General features: G+C 43.4%; 1 protein-coding gene across 1 annotated transcript in view; it reads left to right on the top strand.

Annotated features, from left to right (window-relative positions):
- The first annotated feature begins 2,714 nt into the window (after positions 1-2,714).
- LOC149865658 (ADP-ribosylation factor-like protein 8B) overlaps positions 2,715-23,333 on the top strand; it is a 31,575-nt gene continuing 10,956 nt past the window's right edge. Inside the window, exons 1-2 of the mRNA XM_090042167.1 lie at positions 2,715-2,931; positions 8,775-8,855. Coding sequence (XP_089898293.1) covers positions 2,809-2,931; positions 8,775-8,855 — 204 coding nt within the window. The 5' untranslated portion in view covers positions 2,715-2,808. The remainder of the gene's footprint in view (positions 2,932-8,774; positions 8,856-23,333) is intronic.

Here is a 23,333-nt window from a genome sequence, read left to right as displayed (position 1 = left end):
TGACTGCTGGGACTGAGCTGGCACTGGGAAGCACGCTATGGGGATCCAGCAGCTGTGGGTGCTGCCAGGACCCAGAGTCTGCAGCTGTTGAGGCTGAGCGACCCCAGCAGCTGTGGGACTCCCAGCCCCAGCTGAGCATGGTGCACTTCTGTGACTGGAAGCCCACAGCTGACAAGGCTCCCCACCACAGGGAAGATCCTGCTACACATGCACATTAAAGCTCAACAGCAACCAGCTATAAAGTTAGTACACATTTTCAAGGTCCAACTTCATACATGGTTAGAGCTTTTTATGGCATAGTAGCTACTTTGCATGTGTAGCTGGTCTCAAGGTAATTGTGCAATTAACCAGTTAATGTAACATGAGAGGGGGCCTTAGACTGTAAGCTGTTCATGCATTCTGTACTACTCAGTACTTACTAGAGTGGGGTTGTTCTCAATGTATTACCATACTGAACCTAAATATAATAATTAAGGATAAGAATGTCATCTCCTTAATGCAAATGGTACCAATCAAGCAAATACCAAGGAAACTAAATATAACATGCCACTCTTTCAGTTTAAGGCAGAATATCAATTACAGTTAAGGCAAAATATCAAAAAGTATACAGTATTAACATATGTACCCAGGTTTAGTGTAGCATTTGTGTTTACATGAAAAACATAAATTGTGCAGTGCTGTGAGGCAGGATAATTTGTTGAGTTTAGCATGTTCCCTATCTGTTGTATGCTAAGGGATATTTCTTGTAATGATGTGGAATCTGTCACTATCACAGAAATTGGACACTGTCGGCACTAACATATGGTTAAGCAAGGCTACTGTGTCACTTCAAATAGACAGCAACCAAAAAATTGACTTTTTAAGAAAGAAACTGAATGGCAAAATGATTAACAGTAGTGACCAAAACTGAATGGCTAGCCTTTAAGTAAGGCACAAGCTTCAAAAAAGACACAGAGATAGTTGGGGAGGTGGATAACTTTGGCACCAAGGCTAACATTACTGGCAGAGGGAAGGGGAAATTCCATTATAGTCCTATTATGCAATCACCCCCCAAGGACACAGGCCATCATCTCAAACGTTCCTGCAAGTCAGGAGTTGTGCTCTTATGGCAACACACTTGTGGACCAATTGGCTGCCTCTGATGTGAAGTCTCCTGAGCAAACCCAACCTATCAACCTATCCTCTCTCTCATGCCCCCTCCACAGAACCTCAAGTAACACCCTGATGGTGATGGCAGTCCATCTTGTCAAGTCACATGAGAAGCATGCATGGATCCAGCCCCTTTTCCCACACAACTGTCTCTCCTGCAGAACCATCTGGCTGCCTCCCATATGACACCCCCATCCCATATAAAGCTAGCCTTTTGTGTCCCCTTCTGCATCAAGTTCATTACTAGTTGTGTATAATGGCTGGCTGTTTGCCATGTGACAGTCCTGGGTGGAACCAGCTCTTGAAGCTTGCTGCCTTCAACTTAGGCCCCTTTGCAGAACCCTTCTCTTTTGTGGTGCGATCTGTGCAGATGCAGCCTGTCATCTCCCAAGTGGCTCCTCTGCAGGGACCCAGCTGCCACCTCCCAAGTGCCACACACCATGGCTCTTCCAAATCACTGCCACTTGCATGGGACCACCCCATTACACCCCAAGGGACTTCCCCTGCAGGAAACCAACTCCTCTCCTCCCAAGCAGCGCCCTCTGAACAGACCTTGGTGCCCTGCATGGAACCAAAACCTTGCCTCAAAGAAGCATGGAGCAGCAGGGCTGAAAGGGACCTCCAGAGGTCACCTAGTCCAGCCCCCTGCCTGAGGCGGGATCAGCCCTCTCCAAATCCATAATCTAAACTCCTTATAAAGCTACCTCTGTCAACGCTGACATAGCCCCCAAACCCACCACGGTTCAGTCAGGGAGACCACAGCTGCCAACATCCTGCTGCTGCTTCTATAAAAGGTTAACGTACAGTCAAGAGATCCCAGGGAGAGGGCTGTGCCCGCCCCCAGTCTATACCAATATGACCAGAGGATAAATTCCTTCCAGACCTCCAATATCGGGATCGGTCTGACCCTAATCAAAGAGCCAAGACCCATGAGCCAGGGCTTTCGATGTGTCGGGCCCGTTCTGGAACATGGGATGAAGCCCTCCAAGTAGAGCTATACGCCCGGCTTGATGCGGGGGTCACTAAGGACACACCAGCGATCACGGGAAAACAAGAAGAGGGACGGGAGCAAGGGTCATAGGTTCAAATCAAGCGCGGAGGGGGTGGAGGGCACCGAAAATAATGTGCTGGGTGGCGTCCGCTGGCCCCCAGACCCGTCCAAGGAGCTAGCAGACACTGCCCAGTGAGACTGCAGGAGGCCCGAACCGACCCGGGCCAGCAAAGTGGCCCTGCAGCCTCTGGAGGTGCCCCTGGCCAGAACCCCCGTCCTGGGCAGGCAGATGGAGGACTCCAGCCAGCAGGGTCTGAATTACGGGGAGGTAACCCCCCCCATAAGAGACAACATCCCTCTGTAAGATATGAAAATCATAACGGGGGGGGGAGGTCCGATTCAATCCGGGCACCATAAAGGGCGGCCAAGTATTGGTAGACCCCCCGCCACGTCGAAGTGCAATCAGGGCCCCCGACCGTTCCTCTGCTCAGCCCCCGCCGGGAAGGGACCCTGCCCCGCGCGCGGCCGGGACGGAGCCGGGCGGCGACGGCCCCGCCCCGCGCCCCGCCCCCCCCGCCGGGCGGGGCCGTCACGTGAGGCCGCCGCGCCCGCGGCCCAGCTGAGGCGGGCCGTGCCGTACCGTGCCGTGGGCCGGGGTGCTGGCCGCGATGCTGGCGTTGGTGGCGCGGCTGCTGGACTGGCTGCGCTCGCTGTTCTGGAAGGAGGAGATGGAGCTGACGCTGGTGGGGCTGCAGTACTCGGGCAAGACCACGCTGCTCACCGTGCTGGCGGTAGGAGGGGGCTGCGGCACCGCGGGGCCCGCCGCCACAGCCGCGGTGCCCGGGGGGCGCTGCCCGGCCCTGCACACGCACGCGGGGCGGGCCGGGCAGGGCACGAGGGGAGCCGCTGGGCCGGGCACAGTTAGATCGGGAAAGGGGTGGCCCTGTTTGTCCCCTTCCAAATCACGTGAGCCCAGCCCAGCCCGTTCTTCATTAGCCTCCTGCAGACAGGGAGACTACAGGAAAGGGGGACGAACGGACTCCTTGGGACACATAGTGCAGAAAGCAGGGGTGGGGGTGCTGGTCATAGGTTCAAAACGAGGTAGGAGGGGTGCTTGGGGAGGACGTGGGCCTTAACCAGCAGCACCCCTGGCCACAGGGTCAGTCTCCAGGGGCTTGGACCATCCTAGCTCTGGCGCTGCAGGGTGGTGGGGGTAGCAGCGGTGTTAATCCGTGTGTGCTACCTGCCCTGCCTCTGAAAGCTGGGATCTTGACATGGAAATCCAGCGGCAGGACAACCAGCCTCCATGGGGTTACTCCTCCTGCTCACCCTGCTGCTGGTGCTGAAAAGTGCCCCAAAGGGGCTCTTATTTGGGAGACTGTGTGGGAGCATGAGTGGCGGCAGCATTAACCATCCAGGTGCTGGCTGCACAGCACGGTGGTCCTGGTGGCCTCAGGAGTTAGCTGCTACTACTCATCTTCACGCAGAATTTCTGGCCCCACCAGCTGTGGTTTGACCACTCGCAGGCTACATGTGGCCTGTGGCTGCCATTTGGACAGCCCTTGTGTAGATCATGCTGCTCTTTTAACTGCAGCGCTCTAGTGACTCTCTGTCCATCTAATTAAACTTTAGCCCTCTTTCTTTGATAGCTCTCTCTGCACAGTATGTCTGATTTAGTCTTTTTTGGTGACTTCCTTTCCTTTGCTCTTTACATGACGGTGACCTTTCACTATTTCTACTTAGCATGCCATTGTTGTCCCTATGGTTGAATTGGTATGGTACCTTTCACTTCCTAGTTTTCCCTGCCATTGTTCTCCTTCCTAGAGATTTGCCTCCTTGATGCTTACTGAATATCCCTGTACAGTTACACAGTTCATCATTCCTTTTGACTTCTCTGTGCAACCCCTCTTCTCCGTTTTGCCTGTTACTTTTTATTGCTACTTTATATTAGAATATTGTCTACCAAAGAACTAGATGCTTCCAGGCATGCTTGAAGGCTCAGTCTCTACCTTGAAAAACTAGGATTTTAAGAACACAAAAACCAGAGAAAGCGTGGGGAAAGTGTAACATGTAAGGAAAGTGACTGAAATGATGATAGAAACATATCTATAGCCTCACAATAGCTAGCTTTAGTTTATGGTGCAAGAGCAAAGGTGGGTAAAGGGAGTGTGTTGTGAGTTTGTAGGAGGAAGGAAGAGGAGAGAGATGGAACAATGGAGGGCAGGGAATGGGAGGTGGCAGTGGAAACATGAGAAGGAACTACAGATCACCAAAGAGAAAATGTATGAAGTTCAAATGGAAAAGGCAAAACAACAGGTATCTAGATGTTGCTGATGACCTGGGCCTTACCACCAGTGCTGTCAGCCTCACTCAGTTTAGGAAAATGGCTCTCAATCACCTACTCAAAGCTGTGGGAGGAGAGTGACTGCCATTTGCAAGATTTGTAAAAAGTGAAGTTCTCCTGTAAGAGGAAAGGAAGAGGTATAGTACTTTACCAAGGACTGGCTGATCCAGTAGTAGTGTGTTTATGGTGCTGGATACAGGGATCAGCAGAAACTTCAAGCCTATTACTCTAAACTGTAGAAGAACAAATTAGTGGAAGGGCTGACACTTTTAGGTTTTCAGTTGTTTTTCCATTAGGAAATGTCCCAGTCATGTATTACTGCTACAACTTAACTAGTGGTAACAACGTTGGAAGGAAGCAGGCAGGACTTTCAGCTAGGGTGTACCGATAAAGATTTTCTTGGCCAGTATCGATAGCCGATTATTAACTGGTCATATCAGCTGATACTGATCCTATAGCTGATTTACAGAAATGCAGCTGGGCAGTGTGGAGAGCAGCACCCTGCAGGTAAGCCTGTGGAGGGGAAGGGCTTTGGGGGGAGGGACGGGGCTTGAAGAGGACAGATCAAGCTGAGGGAGTGAGTGGGGCAGGGGCTGTGTCTGGGGGCACTGCCCAGCCAGAGTAGTGAATAGGAGCCTGGGACTGGGCGGGCAGCAGAATGGAGCTGTGTGCGGTTCTTCCAGAGGGCATGGGGAGTGACTCCCTGCTGTTGTGTGCACTCCCTTGGGGAGGCATGTGCCCCCCTGAATTTGTACACAGCGTGGATGAGGGCTGCTTGCTGGGGGCTCGGGGCTAGGGGTGGTGCTAGCTTCTTCCCAGCTGTGGGGGCTGGGCCTGGAGAGGGTGAGTGGGGTGGGCTCAGCTGTGTGGGGTGGGTGGTAATGGTAGTGGCAGTGCTGGGAGGGATGGCTTCAGGGGAGCTAAGGTAAATTTTGGGATGACAAAGCCTCCCCTAGCACTGGCCTTGCCAGAGCATTTTGCTCAGCTGTCTTTCCCTTGGGAGCCCTATGCTGTGGGGTGGGCAGGGGGCACATGGCCAGCATGGGACTCCTGAGGGAAAGGCAGTGGAGGAAAGTGGCCTGAGCAGAGGTGGCATTGGGAGGGGGGGCTTGAGAGGGCAACAGCCATCCCAAAATTTGCCTTAGCACCCCTATAGCCACCCTTCTCAGTCCTGCTGCTACCTGCCCCCCACAAGGGGAAGAGTCTGGAGCCACTCCTCCACACGAGGCTGGCCTTGAGCCTGCAGCGGGCAGCCCACATCCACCCCATGCACAAATCCAGGGGGGCACGTGACGCCCCCCTCCAATGTCTCCCCTGTGCGGGGGAGGCAGCCATGGGGAGCCGCACTCCCTGGACAAGCAGCCTAGGGCTCCATCCTGCTTCCCGCCCCTGGCTCTGGGGTCCCATTCACTGTCTTGGCTTGGCAGTGCCCCCAGCCCCTGTACTAGTCCCTCCCACACCTGGGGGGGGGCCCTCAATCTGCCCCCCCTCCCCACTACGTCCCTTCCCCTGCACAGACTTACTGCAAGGTGCTACTTTCCATGCTGTCCAGCTGCATTTCTGGCTGCATGTGTGCTGCAGGTGTGGGCTTGCATGCTGTGTCCAGGGGCCCTGGCCAGAAGGCATATTTATTGGTGACATTATTGGCTACAGCAGCTAAGAAAGGCCGATAAGGTTAATTTTCCTTTTATCGGTGCCGATCCGACATGCAACCAATATATCAGTACACCTCTGTTTAAAATTCTTTGTCCTTGAATGTTATTTAATTCAACTCAGAGTGTGATTAGGCAACAAATGGAACATACAGCCCCCCCACATTGCTGTCAGCACCCGCGATGACTTGGTGAATAATAATGTACTTCTGTCACTAGACGTGGCTTAAGAAGGAAGTTATCGGAGGCTGGTTCTTTACAGTGTTTTCTGACATAGGGTTAGGCACAGGCTGCTGCGATGGCAAAGCTCCTTTATTGTGCTCTTGGAATTTGAGATAAGATGTCATGATAACCATCAGAGAAGGATTGTTTTCAGTTCTCAGATAAATAGTTCAAGATAAAGTAATACACAGACTAAGGAAGGGGGAGGAAGGGGAGAAAATATATCATTGCGACAAAGGAATGAGAATCTTAAATGCAAATTCTGATGGACCATAAAAAAGCATGATAAGCAGTTGTTCAGTTTGCGGTAGAATCAAGAGGTCCAAAGTCAGGATCAGGGTCCCATGTTACTATGTACTCCTCAAACACACTTTTGGAAAGACTACTCTGAAGAGTTTGGTTAAGATTGTCTTGTTTCAACAGTGTAAATGCAGACTAATTCCATCATCTTTAATGAAATTATTTTGGATTTCAGTCAGCACAGTAAAGCAGGATATGATGCTGTTAATAGTAATAGTGACAGGTAATAACACCGGTGTTTACAGATATTGAAAATGTTAATTTCAAAACTCATATATTTTCAGAATGTTGTGTAAGTTTATATTGAAATATAATAGAAAAAGAGTGTATGACTGTATCTCTTGAGTATCTGTAAGTGCAAAATACAAATCTTGTAGGACTTTCCAAGCAAGCAGGATCTGTTTCATCAACTTTTATTCTTCATTTCAAGGTTGCTGATAGCCCTGTACAAATGCTGTGATCTGAACATTTTTCTTGACATCCGAAAGATAGCTTAGTCACTTTGTCCTCCTCCTCCATTATTTTCCAGCTGGAAAGTTCCCTATTGTGTACGGACAATAGAACTGTAAAGTGCTGTTGTCTAGTTTGTCATTAATTCCTTTTAATCATAATCAAAAAGTCTCAGAAAGATAAGACAGATCTATAAAGAAGACACTAGCTCTTTGAGGACTCCCTGAGACCTCCAAATGCCGAAGTAATTGTATATCATAAAAAAGCCATATCTTTCTATCTAATATGATATCTAGATTTAATAAAAATAGAAAAAATATTTTCTTTGGGTTTATTCAGATAATATATTTACAATAAAAACTCCAATAACTAGCACCTTACAAGCTGGTATGTTCTATTAACTGGCATGCCAGCTTATAAGGTAAAGTGAAACTGGAAGTGCCCACCATGACACCTCCGGTTTCTGTGAGCTCCAATGGCAGGCTGCGCGGAGCCCGCGGGAGGGTCAGTGATGCTGCGGGAGGGGTGGCAGGAGAAGCAGCAGCCAGAACAGGCAAAAATGCCTGTTCGGGCCTCTCAATTAACTGGCATATTTTGGTATCCTCCCCCGCACCATTTCTCATGGGTGCCAGGTAACAAAGCTTTTACTGTAATAGGTTCCTGATGTATCTGTCAAGTTTTTCCAAGATTCCAATGTTGAATAATAAATAATATCACTGGTTTCTAGCTTCCAAATATGTGCGCAGCATAAAAATAAATATTGAACAAATGAGTCCAGTGCCTGCATCATACATTGAAACTAACTAGATGTTGTCTGAGTCAGCTCAATTTCAAACTTTTGCTATTTCCGCTAGGCATGTGGTTCTGTAAAGGAGCACAGGTACGTTTCTGTTTTTTCCTCTACTGTTGGAGATATTTAGGAGACAAAAGAAAATGCACCCTGCTACTCAAGGGACATGTCTACACTGCAGCAGTGGTGTGTGTGCCCAGTCCAAGCTGTTTCTTAGCTCAGCCCACTAAGCCAGTCCAACTGCCATGTTCCAGGTATGGCAGTGCTGTGGTGAAGATGCTCTGTGGCTGTTTTCAAGCCCTCAGTCATTGGCCTACTTGAGAGTGGCTGCTGGGGTTGACTCCAGGATATCTTCATCAGTGTATTTCTAGGAGTGTTCAAGGGGCAGTTGTGGGTCGGGTATGCCAGTGCCGGGATGAGCTTGGTGTGCTACTGCCATGGTATAGATAGATGTATCCAAGATGACAGTGTCATCTGCAGTGCTTCCTATGCCAGTACTCTGTCACCTTTCGTTACTGTTGGGGCTGAATTGCTGGCAGCAGTGGTGAGGAACTTTGAGGTGGGGAAAAGTGGTGAGGAAAAGTCCTGGTGTTGGCAAGTTCTCTTCTAGTTCCAGCAGTGCTACTCCCAGATTTGCTGCAAGACTTGGATTAAACTTTATGCAAGGTCCCCGGCTCTGCTGGTGATGAGTTCTGCCAGTCCAAGGAAGAAAAGACACAAACTACAGCAGAGCTTCTTATGTAGCCAGAAAGTTAGTTAATGAATGTATTGGTTCTTATAAAGAATGAACATGTTCAGTTCTCAAAACGAAATATTGCTGACATTAACAATTAATTATTACTTACATTAATTAGAACATTTTTGTTTCCCCTTTAGTCAGGGCAGTTTACAGAAGATATGATCCCTACAGTAGGCTTCAACATGAGAAAAATAACAAAAGGAAATGTTACTATAAAGGTAAGTGGGCATGCCTGAACTATGATAGAAATAGAAATGGAAAATAACTAGTAAAACAACCTTTTTAGCTTGAAATGCAAGTGTGAAGAAACTAGCTGCATTTAGTATACTTGATCAGTCTTCCTTTTCTTGTGTGAAAGAATGGAGTATTCCCTTTTTGAATATGTGGCTTAGTCAGTCAGATAATCAATAAAATATGTTCAGTTGTATCAGGGAGGGCCCGTATGGCAAGTAGCATGTTGTTAATGAGAATAGAATATGCAAAACTTAGTCTACTTTAAAAAACAGATATTTTCTATGTTTGTCCTTGCATCTTTCTGCCAATATCTGTGATATTTCAATCACTTTTTTCAGTCATGTATGTTTCCACAACTTACTTCTACCGTTCGCTTGGCATGTGAAAGACGGTAGAGATTTATTTGGTAATACATGAAGTGAAACTAACTATGCAAAATGTTATCAAATGGGCAAAATGAGCTTAAAGGTGATGTGTTTTTTCTCTAATCTCTTATCATGCCTTAAAACAGCAATTAGGGAAAAATAGTTCCTTAAGTATTCAGTGTTCCTTTTTATATTACTTAGCTCAAAATATGATGACTTATTGTCTTTTAGGAACATATTATTTTGTTTTTACAAGAGGCAAGGATTTTTGGGGATATCTTTTCTTGGATCAACTGCATAGAACTGTTGGACAAGCTTTCAGACATTAAGGCTGCTTCCAGAAATAATAAAAAAATCCCCAAAATACCAGAGGAAGCAGCACATTACTTTGACTCGGCTCTGCAGTATCTGTATAGATCAGATGCTTCAGTGGGGCTTTTTAGAGCCTTTATCTAAAGCAGAATCAATCAGCTATTGGATAAAAGTGCCAAAAAAGCCCCACTAATGCACCCAATCTATGCAGACTTTGGGCAAGCCGGGTCCAACTAACATGCTGCCGTTTTTGGGCATGCGCTGGGCTTGGCGCGGGTGCACACCAAGTTTAAAGTGCTGGTTTTTTGTTTGTTTTAACGTCTGCAAGCAGCTCAAGTGCCTTCCCTAATTTGATTTACATTTTTATCACCCGATTTAACTTACTCCTAAGATGTGTGTTACACCAAAAGTCCCCTTTGAGCACTTTCAAAGGGGAGAAATTAAAAAATATTGGGATGGACTGAGGGACTATATTTCTTCTTTCTTAAATGTCAGTCAGTCTTAACTTTCTATTCAAATTAAATCAGTATCCAGTATATTCAAATCAGTGGCATAACTAGGTGGGGAGAACCAGAGCAACAGCTGACCTAGGGAGGAAGTGGGGTGCAAAACTAGCTGCACCGCAGTTGGCACTGCTCCATGCTTGGTGGCTGCCTATAACACAGACCTGACCTGTTTACATCGCTAATTCAAATGATTGTTCATATGAAAATGTAAGCAGTTAACTTCTGCCTCTTATTTTCCTTGAATCTGTCCTATATGTTTACCTCCATTCTTCTTCATTCAGTTCTGGAGATTTTTGTTCTAAGGTTTGGATTTTGATTTACGGGGTGCCCACTTCAAAGTTTGCTTACACAAGAAAGATTTTGAGGGGAATAAATGAAGTTTTAATGAATTTAAACAGTGATGGTTGTTATACTGGTAGAACCCTCCTTCTTCATGTATGAATGGTCTTATGCCAGTGTAAGAGTACCTCTTTTTTAAGAGCTCTTCCCCTGTCATTTGGGATTGTTTTTCAGCTAAACCTGAAAACAAGGCAAAAATAAGAGTGCCCATATGGTAGAGTTACTCTGGTTTACCTATACTGGTATAACTGTTAACATTTTTCCACGCAGAGAAGACATTAAACTTTGTGTTTTGATGCTGTTGCTACTGTACCTCTTTTCGAGTTGTGTTATAAAGTATTTATATATTATATATTAAGGTACCTAGCCAATTCCATTATAAAGGATTTTTGCCACCTTTTTGGAGAGAGGTGCTTGCAGGAAGTCTTTGAAATCTGGTACAGTGGAAAAATCTACAGGCAACAGAGGTGCTTGCTTTTTTTTTGTCCCATGAAATTATGTTCAAGTTTGCCTGAGATAAAAGCTTAAACAATAGCATTTCCCTCTGTGACTTCCGTTACTTGGGAAACTATTATCAATATGCCCAGATAACATACAACCTTAAATATTGTCAGAGAAGTCCACATCAAGTGGCAGCAGCTTTCAGCAATAGGAAATATGAGATCTGTGACTACCAGTATAATTTTTGTTCAAAGACTTTGTATATGTACTTTTCCATAATGTATTTAATTATAATATCACCTTTTTTAGCATAGGACCTATGCTTCATTCATTTTTCAAGATGAATGAAGCAAGGAGTATATTAAAGTTGCACAGGCAACTGGAAATGTGGTATTTCTTGTATGTCAGGTGTATGATTTTGAAACTTTAAAGAACTTTTCTTCAGCCTAGGTTTATTTTATGTAATACCATATATATGAGAGAGAGAGAGAGTGCAGAACTAACACAAAAGACACCGTCAAAGGATGAGACAAATTCTAATGCACTCCATGCTACAAGATAGGGAAATGCCTTCCTGGAGTTAAATCTTGAACAATCGCCACTTTCTGTCATAATATTTAAAATACCTGAGCAATATTAACTACTATAACTTTTAAATAAAATATTTGTATTAAAATATACTCCAATAAAGAGTGTGTATTATGGGGAATTTATAGAATATTAACTCTTGCCAAATACTAGAGAAGAAAATATAGTCTCTTTAATTTATCTGCAGATACTGGGAGTAGTCCAGGAATAATTTCTTTCTAAGTCTTCTAGACTTTTCATGTGTTCCTCACAGTTGGGCTAGAGACTGGTTGAACTGTTTATAACTCTGTGTATGAACATGTGAGATGCTTTAATTGAACAGTATTTACCTAAACATAAGTTGGGTTTTTTTCCCAATACTGTTGTGCACTCTGCTTCTACCATTATGTTTCAGAGCATGTCTTTCTAATAGTGTGCTGCCAAACAGTATGAGGCAGATATGTGACAACTGGTGGCCACTTGCACAGGTGGTATCAGATGTCAGATAAATGTAGTCACTGTGAACCATGACTTTCTGATGTGTTAGTAAAGATTAGTACATTATTTGGAGCATCAAGCAGTGTAACAACAAGATAGAGGCATCTAAGGTCTAATACAGGCTTGTCCAACGTGCGGCCCACCAAGCCGTTTTCTGAGGCCCGCGGTGCTGCGACAGGAAACAAAACACTGTTTACTTTCATTCCCACCCCTTGTCCCTCCCCCAACCCCTCAGCAGCTTCTTAATGGCTGCTGAAGGGCTGGGGAAGGGACAAGGTTCCCACATGCACTGTGTCAGCTTGATGTTGCTGACGCAGTGTGTGTGGGAAGAGGAGTAGCTGTGTGCCGCTCAAGACAGGATGAGCCCAGCTGGAGCAGCAGGGGCTCAGCTGCACTTTCCCCCTACCTGCACCGCCGCCACTTCTGCTGGCTGGTGCTGGCCTGGGCGGGTCTGTCTCATCCGGAGCAGCATGCAGCTGAAGCCAGCTTCCCATGTGCTGCTGGGGACGGGAGGAACCCAGCCGGGTCTACATCGGCCAGCAGAAGTGGCAGCGGAGCCATGTGCCTCTCGGGACTGACCAGTGCAGGCAGGGGAAAAATGCAGCTCAGCCCCTGCTGCTCCAGCCAAGTTCGTCCCATCCCGAGCAGCACATGGCTCTGCTGCCGCTTCTGCTAGCTGGGGCAGACCCAGCCAGGCTCCTTCCATCCCCAGTAGCCGTGTGCTTGGGACTGACCAGTGCAGGTAGGGGGGAAGTGCAGCTGAGCCCCTGCTGCTCCGGCTGGGCTCGTCCTGAGGTTAATTTAATGTTTGTAAAATGCTTGGAGAGCCCTACATAGATGCACTGCATAGAAATGCAAAATATATTTCGACTCATTTGGTTGGCACCTTGGGCTGAGATTTTCAAAGCTAAGTCAGAAGGTCAACTTCCATTAAAATGAATGGGATTTAGAGGGCACCAAATCATTTATGACAGCTTTGTATCTACCCCTTTTTGCAAATCGCAGCCATAGTTTGGAAGCTCAGCCAAAGAACATTAAAGCTTCTGAACATAAGAGCATAAAAAGTGCCATGTTTGGTCAGCCCCATGGTCCATCTAGCTTAGTATCCTGTCTCAGACAGTGGCAGAGGTGGATGCTATAGAGGGAGAGTTTTGAACTGGTTAGACCCATTTCATTGTCACTTTCTGCAACTTCATTGGTGTCAAAGGTCACATGACATCACTTCCTGATGTGATACGACTCCTGGGAGGTCTTTGAATATGGCTCGCCGGCCCACTGGGTGATAAAGTTCATGATCCGGCCCCACATTCAAAAAGGTTGGATACCCCTGGTCTAATCCAACAAGGCCTTCAGCAGTTACCTTTCTTGCTCATATCGGATAATCTGAAAAATGTGTCAATTCTGTGGTGAGCTGGACCTATTCTTCCAATGGTGAACAAGAAGCCTCTTCTCTGTACAAGTTATGCAGCTTTTTATTATAAATATGTAGTGGGAAGACTAATTATTCTAAGCTTCTTGTGAGAGTTAGCATTAGTAGCAGTAAGTTATAACCTCACATCACGGTGCAAGTTAACTTCTTTCCTTCCTTGGCCTTCCCTGCCTACAACACAAGCAGCAGCTGCCAAGCTTTTTTTCATCTTCAGTTGGCTCAGTTGCCCTAGCATGAGCACCATTCTTGCTGATGCCCACCCTTTGGCAACTTGAGTTGTTCCCAGTGATGACAAAATTGGCCAGATCAATATGCACAGCAGTTGGTTGTGTCAAGTGACTCAACTCAAAATGAAGAACAAGAAAAAACTGCTGAATAGAAACTGTAAAAGAAAAATTCTGATTAAGAGATTTTTTTTTTTGTAAGAAACTTTATAAGGTCAAAATACTTTAATTGCATGCAACAGGCAGCATGCCAGATCATACCATCTCAGTAGTCCCAATTCATTATTTCTGTTCTATACACAAAATAGTTTTAGGCATTGTGAGAACCAAAGACAATTAGGGTGAACTTGTTAAGTCTTTTAGGCTGACTGGCTGGTGTCTGTGCAAGTCCTCAAAGATTTAAAACCCAGGATGTTTATTGAAAGAAATATGATGTGGGCCTGCTGTATAAATTAAACAAAAATAAAATCAAGAAAAAGTTATTAAAGCTATGCTGCTGTTAAGTCTCAGCTAAATTGAAAATAATGAAACAGCTTTCAAATCAAAATCAACTCCACCAGTTAGCTTCCATATTGGGTTGGAATTAAATGTTCTAATTAATGAAATAATCAGATTAATATAATCAGTAGTCAGTCTGAGAAGGGATCTGAGGAGGTAGCAGTTTGAAGCCAATAATTTTATCCAAGTGAATAAATATGTAATTTATAGCTGGATAAATAGTTAATACTGAAACCAAATTATTTTTAAAAATTTTAAACTGTGACCTCCAAGTCAAAACTTCCTCCCTATGTTTAGTATTTTTCATGACCAACATATTCCTGCTCCTTTGCTCCCACAAACAGAGAAGTTTCAAAAGAAGCTTTGAAAGAATACACTGATAATGGAAGTTGACAACTTATTAAGCAATCACTAGATGACTCTCAAATGCTGAGCACAGCATGTGTTGAATGAGTATCCTTTTGCGACTATATTTAAACCTGTCACATTCCCTTTGTGGACTTTATAAGTGCTTAGATCCACACATACATACACAAATATACACGCTTGAGGAAAGTGTTACGGTTTTTTTTTTTGGATGAAAATGTAAAATCAGATGATATAATTCATTTTGCAAACAAGACAATTTAGTAATCTTTATTTTAGAATCAAGCCATACATCAGCTTCTCTCTGAAAAGGTTCTGAATAGTCGATAAAGTCTGTAATTCTATTTATAATATTTCTTTTGCAACATACATTAGTAAAGTGACTGAGGCCATGACTTTTGGTTGGACTAAATGAACTGTCTCTTCAGCTTGTCAGTTTTGCTGACAAAAAACAGTACTTTTTTAAAGAAATCTATTGGCGAGATGAACATTATTTTTCCCACGTTGTCCATGGTTGTATCCTAGAACATTACATAAAGCAGAAGCTTGATCTGCGATCAAATCTGAAACCAAGGCAAAGCTGCTTCTCCCCACAGAAACTCACATTTCTCCCTTCAGAGAAGCTGATTCTTCAATATTCTCTCTGTAAATAACTCTTATAGAAACTTACTGACCTTCCCCCCTACTCATCCCTGTGAAATTGTCTCTTCCCTTGCAAGCAATTTCTCCAAAGAGGGCTTTATTGCATGGATTATATTTGCTTTCAGTAAACAGCCTCTGTTAGTCTGGTTACACTAATCACCAGTGGCCTCTGCCTATTCCCTCTCCTTTCATAGATCACATTTTAACAAAAATCTATCAGTCCCAATTACATCTCTAAATGCTATCTGTTAAGTATTATCATAGCATACCCTCCTAGGCCATGGAGGTTAGCACTTTGGAAGTGAATACTAAACAGCAGTTGTTGCTCTTTTAGTATTTTATGAACTATAGTTCACTTGTAACTTCCTTTTCACTGTAATGGTTATGGCAGATGTGGACTTCTAGTAGTGTGGAATAACAGATGTGATGGCTAGTGGTGAAATGCTAATGCAACTGAAAAAAATTAAAGTAAGGAAGACATTCTTAAGGCATTGCAATGGCATGGCTAGAAACTCATATTGGATTTTACTGTTCAGTAAATGAAGACTATATTTGAGGTAAAAGGCAGGCTCAGGCAAGAGGGAAGGGAAGTGAAGGGCAGGACAGATGTTTCTGTCAGTGGATGAGAACTCAAGTAAATGCTATTGCTTAAGTTGAAACAACGGGTTTATATTAACTGCCTGATAAGATGGTGTGAATCAGAACACTGCTGTGAACTGTCTTGTTCCACTGTAATTACCATCCATGCATGAGAAGGGGGCCGGGAAATCTGGAATGCCCATGAGATGCACATGGAGTTGTAAAGTAGTACCTCTGCTGCTGCTGTTGTAAATGTGTTATCTTGGTTTACTGTCACAGCTGGTCTGTGTGTTCATTAGTGTAAAATAAAGTAGAATCTGGGGGAAAAATCGATGCAATTAGCACATCAATCATACTGCTTCTTTAATATCAATAATGTCAGCTCACTGTTCCATAAATTCCCTTTCATAACTGATAGAAATCATGAATTAACCATGAGGAGAAGGAAAGCTTCAAACCAGGAAAAGTACATCATTCCTAACAATATTTTATTAAATATTAATTTTTGAAAAAATATCATTGATTTCACTGATCCATTCTGGATCCTTCATTGTGTGTGTGTGTCCATGCCCACAGGGTAATTCTAATTTTAGCAACACACTGACGACAAGCTGTTGATCATGATAAAAGTGGAGGGACATGGAGAAATATTCATCTTTCTCTGCTAAATGCAGAGAGTACTTTTGCTTTCTGTCTCTCTCCTCTGAGCAACATGCATTCTCTGTCACAGCACTGGTCTAATGATTTCTTGAGTTGCCTAAAAGGTTAGTCTCCTCTTATTCCCGGCATCAGAGAAGCCATTCCCAGGTTCCAAAATGCTGCACTGCAGAGTAGTCGCTCTCAACAACTTGCCTCTCCCTGGTTCTCTGAGTAGATCGACTAAAATTAAGGAAGCTTTACAGTGACTTACAGTTTTATAAACCCACATTCTCTGCAGGTATGGTTGGCAAGTTTTGTGTGATCACGTAATAGTGATTTAGCTAACTTTTAATGCTGTAGGAGCATGGAAACGTTAAATCATAATAGCAGATGCACCCTCCCAAGCAGGTGTTTGGATTATATGGGAACTTGCAAGTATGTAGGGGAACAGGGGATATGTATGAAAATAGAGTACAGGGCATTGGAGAAGAAAAACCAATAGAACTGGAGGCTGATGTGTTGCTTGCTTTGGTATTTGGTTGAGGCCAGTTATTTTTGACAGCATGAATGTTGGCCTGTAGCAACTTTGAGACGCTTCTGTCGAGGATTTTGTTGACTAATTTGTATCTTAAGCTCAGGGGCATGGCAGGGCAGTGCCAGTTGCTTGGTTGCTTGTGTGGTCAGCCAACAGCTGTAGCAGTGGTTATTTTTGCACCTTCGGTCTTATAGGTGATGGTTGGGGAGTTGGGTCCTTGAGTTTTGGAGTGTTAGAGAATCCTCTTTGTGGTTTGCTCTGAGCCCTTGGGATACAGCAGGATATAAAACTAATAAATGGATGGACAGTTGGATAAATAAATAAATAGGAAGTTGGTGTCTGGCTGCTATCCTAGTTGCTCCTCCTTAGTTATGCTGTTCCTTATGCTGCAGTTTTGGCTGGAACAAAGCTGCTGCTGTGGGTTTGATGTTGGGCTGAAGTTCTGGCTATCACCAGCAGAGGCCGCCACTCCCCTGCAGGTGCTGCTGCTATTGCATGAGCCCAGAAACTTGCTGGGCACCTGGAGAAACTGGGAGGCCAACTTGGGAACACCAGGCAGCTCCCAGGAGCCCTTCTCAATCCCATTTAGTGTTGTGCAGGGACGGAGGGCCAGGAGGTGGAAGGGATCCCACAATGGTAACTTTCTATGCCCCATGGAGGCAGTTGGAGCTCTTGTTAAACTCATGAGGACTCCAGCCAGAGAGCTCAGGTGCGGGCCCCTCCATCCTCCCAGCTGCACTGTGGATGACTTAAACTAATTTAGCTTTGTGGATTCCCAGGCCACTGCATTGGTCACTAAACCTAGTGGGAAGCTAAGCTTAGCTAGGATTTCATTTATATCTTTCTCTGTTGCTACTGAGCTCCTGTGATGGAGGGGTGCTGAGCTGAGGCAGCGTTGGCAGGGAAGGGGGGAAAGTTGGGCACAAGCTGTGCTTAGTTTTCTGAGTGGAGGAGTAGGTCGTGCTAATGGGCAGGGGAAGGAGGTGCGGGGCCTACTTGGGTGATAGTGAAGGCAGAGGGTTGCCAGACTGTGCCCAGAAGATGGGGAGAATGAGAGACAAGATAAAGGCCATTAGATGGAGATGGGCTGCAGGCAGAAAGGTCTAAGTGAGGGGCCTGTAGTCGGAGTCTGAGGACAGAGAGAAGTGTTAGACTGTCTTATTTATCAACCTGGGGTAAGTGAAAGGAGGTCCCTCAGGTTGTGTGTGTGATGGAGGTGCACATACACCAGGGAGGTTTTTCCTCGGAAGTTCAGAAAGCAAGGGGAGCTTACGAACAATGAGGGGATTCTTGGTCTGGTTAATGATTTTTGAGTACAGGAACAGATGGTGGATGTAATAAGTGGAAGTACCTTTTAAAAGAGGGCAGATGAGGTGGAGAAGGGCAATAATGGTGCCCAGGAGCTCCTCCATCTTTTTCCTAATTCCTGCCCCAGATAGCAAGGAAATTTGTAGGGGAGCAGCCAAAATCCTGGCCATGGGCACATGTGATAAAATCCCATTTCACTTTACATGCTCAAATGACAATTTGCTATCCACTTAACTGAAATTTTAGGCACTATTCACAGTTTGTGATTTGACTCCTGACACAGTTTGGACTACTGCTGTACAGTAGGTTGCAGAAGCATTAGTGTGCTAACATAAGTCTAAGGGTCCATGTTGCCCATAGAGAAGGATTGTGAATTTGGTCAATTGCCTACAACCGCAGTTACACAGCTGGAATATTGCCATTTGGGCCTGTACAGTGAGATAGGATTCTGTCCTTAGTCTGGGGTAGTTTGTGTGTGGGTGGGAGGGTATGGTATTTGGGGGAAGAGTGAATTTACTTGATGGAAGAGGGAGTACAGGGGAAGTTATTTAGGGAAGCAGAACTAAGTTGGCAGAAGAGGGGAGCATAGACTGGATGAAATTCAGAGAACAGCTGAATAGACGTTCACTCAATCATTTCTAGCTTCTTGAACCTGCTCAACTAAGGTGTAGATGGGGATGCATAAAGTAAATAAACCTTTGTGTCTGCCCCACTGGTGGAAGTCAGAAAGCACAGAGAAGAAAGACCACAGGACTGATTGTGGGAGGTGTATATGGGTACGATTGCAGGAGCTACTCAAGAGAATGCAAGCTGGTGTGGTAAGATCTCCCCTCTTCTTGCAAGCTGCTTTAATGTATCCCATTGCTGCATCTCTCCTCGTCTCTCACTGCTATTAAATAAATACTTCGACCATAGACAAATTAATAGTTGTTATGTTGGCTACTAATCTGTAGTTATGAGTTAGCAGCAGTATAGTCCCCCAGATCCACACTGAACTTGCATCATGCATGTGGAGTGTACTGGGATATTCCTGGGTTTGCAGTGCTTTAGGAATAGCTTAATTGAGCCATGACACATGTAGATAATCTTGGTCACCCAGAAACATAGTGCGAGTAGAGGTGCCATTAATGTTTCCTAATAGGAGCTTTTTTATTTACTGTGAAAAGTCCAGCTCTTGAAAATTTTGGTGTTGTGGCCTATTTTCTGGCCACCTTATATACATATTAGTGAAGATCCCCAATACCCATTTCTATTAAAGTATTCCTGGACAGTTTTCAGTTTCTGCACTTCTGATACTCGGGCCTTAGGCGTGTTTTCACTTGAACATTAGAGAGGAATGTTATGATTTTATTTAATTATAGTATGCTACATAAAGAATTGGTATGCAGATATGTGCATAAAAATATCTCTCATTTCTCAGAGGTAGCTGACACAAAATATCTAATTGTAAAAGTGTCAAAAATACAGCTTTATCTGCATACAGAAATGACAGCTGTGTTCTTCAAAGAGCCAGGAATGATTTCAAAGGGTATATTGTTCTGTGATGTATTGCCTGGAGGAAATGTAGTCATGTGAATTCTTTTTCAGTGTATACTCAGTTAGAAGAGAAAGCCTTACTGACATTTGCAAAATATCAGAAGATAGAAAGATAGGAAGTATACTTCACAGAACTTTTGCGTGTAGTGGGGTAGGTATCTTCCAAAGCAGGTCATTTGTAATATGCAATAATGCTCCTCTTATTAAATATCCCACATGGAGATATTTTTTGGGAAATGTACTGTTTTCTCATGTGATAAATTAATTTAGTTCTCTACCCCCCCCCAGATCCTTAGGTAATAAACCTAAATTTTCCCTAATGCAGATTCCACTGTGATAGATAAACAGTAACTGATCATTATTGCCTTTGCCTTGAGCTTTTTACAGAATAGCTTCATATATTATTTCGGGTATTAAGGCATCTAGGATCTCAGTAGAATCTCCTTATTCCTCCTTGCTAGCCAATTTGCAGTAAGATGCTGTCTGATATTGCTAGGCATAAGTTGTCCTGTTGGCAAGAATGCTAGAAATTTCAGTATGATCATGACATTTTATAGGGATTTGGTCCCTTTTTGTGGAGTTTAGGCTTCCTTTCACCGTTCCTTAGGATTTAAAAGGTTTTTTTCAGTGAACAGTATTTTTGAAATTCCTTCTGGTTGCAGAGAGAACCATTCTGACTGAAAGTGCATGTGGTGTTTGTCTGGAGGCAGAAACTTAGAGAGCATTGAGAAAAAAGACAATCCTTTTCCTTCCTGGAACCTTCCCATTATCTGTCAGACATGCCCACAGTAAGCACTTATCAAAAACCAGTGAGTGCATCAATGAGTCCCTAATCCCTCTGTAACCCACAGCTGTCAAACCCTTCAACATGCCTCCAGCTGTTTCCCTGCTCAGCTGCTACAACTTTCCTGTGCATGAAAGGATATAGACAGCTTAGGAAAAATCTTATATCCATATAAAATCTAGATATTGAACAAAAGCATATATTTTTGAAAAATTAGAAGTAACAAACAAGAATAAGAACACCAACAGGAAAGTGACTCTAAAATATATGGATTACCCTATCTTACTAATTGAAACATTGGTGCAATGTACTGTACTGCCCTGCCGTTAAGAATATAAAAGAGTGCATATATGCTAAGAATTAAACACACAAGAGTACATTCAGAATTATAGCAACTCTTTAATGTGATTTTAAATCTCTTTAGCCTCTCCCCACCTAGAAATGTAGTGTGAAAGAAGCTTCTTCCCTGGTTCATTTTGGGCATCCTTCAGGGCATTGCCTATATTTTAGTTGAGCTGGTCAACTCAGGATACAATTGCCTTAAAAGTGTTGTGAACATTCAAATCATGAGGGGCCTATGGAATGTGCAGTAGTAATTTAAAATCTAAGCTTTTTTAAAAGATCTCCTAGACATTGATTTAAACTTTTCATACCTAGCTATATCACTTGCTATTGAGTCATAACTTCCCTCCTCTACTAATACATCTCCTATATATATTTTCCCTATACAGTAAATACTGTGCACAGAAATAAATGATGTACCAAACATATAAGCTACAGACTAGAATATTATTCCAAATCCCATGTTGTTCCCCTCCCAGGGGTGTATTGTATTATATATTTTTTTACCTAGTAGTTCCATTGTTTTGATTGTAGGCTGTTTGGAAGAGACCTCATAAAAGACCTAGCTCAGTGGTAGGTTTTATAAAAGCATAGAAAAAATGCTATAAGTATGAATACTTTTTACGTATTACTTTAATTTGACAAAGAGAGATACAGAAAGCAGTTCAGACAGTATTCATTTTTTTTCTAGTTTATCAGTTTAACCCGTTTTCTTTCCCTTCTGCAGATGACTTCGGTGCCTCAGACCATAGATTAAATGGCTTCCAGAGTGCTTCAAATATGTTTGTTCTATCTTGCATCTCGTATGTCTTTTCTTAATGGTTAGTTATCAGGTTTATTGAGAAAAGTCATCCTCACTTGGAGATGACCTATCTTGTCACCGTTTCAGAATGACTCTTTCTGCTAATTAACATAATACTCATCCAGGGTTTAGCTGAAGAAATATCCCATAGATTAACCTACTGTATCATTGGAAAGGCACGGCCTATAGCATTAGAAAACCATCCTATAGCCTGTTCCAGTTTTCAAAAAGAACTAATTGCTGTACCTAGTTTTATAACATCTACTTTTAGCACTGGTTTCCCTCTCTTCCTTCCTTTTATTCTAATCCTGTTGGGAAAATAGCTTCCCCCCACCCCCAAACAGACGCGTACCAGATGCTAAGGGATATTTTCAAGGTCTTCATGACTTCTTGTGATCATTAGCTTTGGCGTGAAGTTTGTTATCTAAATAATATTGAATTGTGTGCCCATCCCTTGCCATGCTTTATAAATAAATGGTTTATTTTCTTAAGATTTTCTGAAGCATTTCCCTCAAATGTCAGAGGGGATAATAATTGGTATAAATTACTGTATTTAATGTGTAAAATTTTCAGTCTTATAGGGGGGACTATGTTATGCTAGAAAGAGCAGTAAGATGACAACTGGGGAATGATTTTAATGATGAATTGGGAAATCTGCCTTTCTCAGATATGAAATCAATGTGTTAAAAATGAGAAATTAATACATGAACATGATCTATGGACGATGGTATAAAAAGCAGTCTCTGTTAGTTGGAAAAGACTTAATCCGAAGGATGTATTAAGTTGTACCCCTTTATGTGTATACTTATCGCTGTGGCACCTTAAATATGAATGAATTTGGGGGGAAAAAATAAATATGAAATATCTTTTAAGGAAGGGCATAATCTTTTGATATCGTATGTTATTTCTAAATGCATTTTGAGCTACAATGAATACATTTGCTACTTTTGATATAGCTCTTCTTACATTGATACCACATTCTGCTTAAAATAAGAAATAACTATAGAGAACAAATGCATTTCTTTGGTTGATTTTTCAGTAATTATCATTATTTTAATAGGTATTTGACTTGAAATGTAATGTTTGTTTTCTTGTGTCTCTGAGCTCCTCATATGTGACCACATTATTTAAATCTTTATAGTGATACTTCATTCTCAGCGCAGTTTTGGCTCAAAATGACTTAACAAAGATTACGGCTAAATTCCACATGGATATAACTCACCAGTACATTAACCAAACCAGAATAAATTACTGGAATGCAGAAAACTAAAAGCCTGCTCTAGATTGGTCCCATAGGCATCTAAATGGGACCTAGATAGAATTTAGGCACTTAAGGTGCATTAAGTGATCCAAAATAACTCTTACATGTTTACATTTATTAAGTATCCACATTTTAAATCTCAAAATCCCTATGTGCCTAGGCTTCTCTTCATGCAGAGAAGTACTCTAGTTTGAGTACTTATTTTTGCCAAGTTCCACTGCAGTTCAGCTAAGAGAGAGCACTGTGTTCAATACATGCCATCAACATTGTTTAACAGCAGCCATGCTGACTAACTCACAAGTGCTCTTGATGGTGCCACTAGCTCAATTTTTATATCATATCACACCATTGAGGAACATTTACCATTCAGGTTTATTTTTTATTTTTGTCTAATGGTTCTTTAATGTAAATGCATAAACTGTTCGGGGTGAGAGGGCAAACAGAGTACTTTTGTCCTGGTTGAGTGCTCATAGAATCATAGAAAAGGGA

The sequence above is a fragment of the Crocodylus siamensis genome, chromosome 4 (genome assembly GCF_052110815.1).
Source record: "Crocodylus siamensis isolate JL-2025a chromosome 4, ASM5211081v1, whole genome shotgun sequence".
Taxonomy (NCBI): Eukaryota; Metazoa; Chordata; order Crocodylia; family Crocodylidae; genus Crocodylus; species Crocodylus siamensis.
Note: the sequence above shows the minus strand (reverse complement) of the source record. Positions and strands in the feature narration are given on the sequence as shown.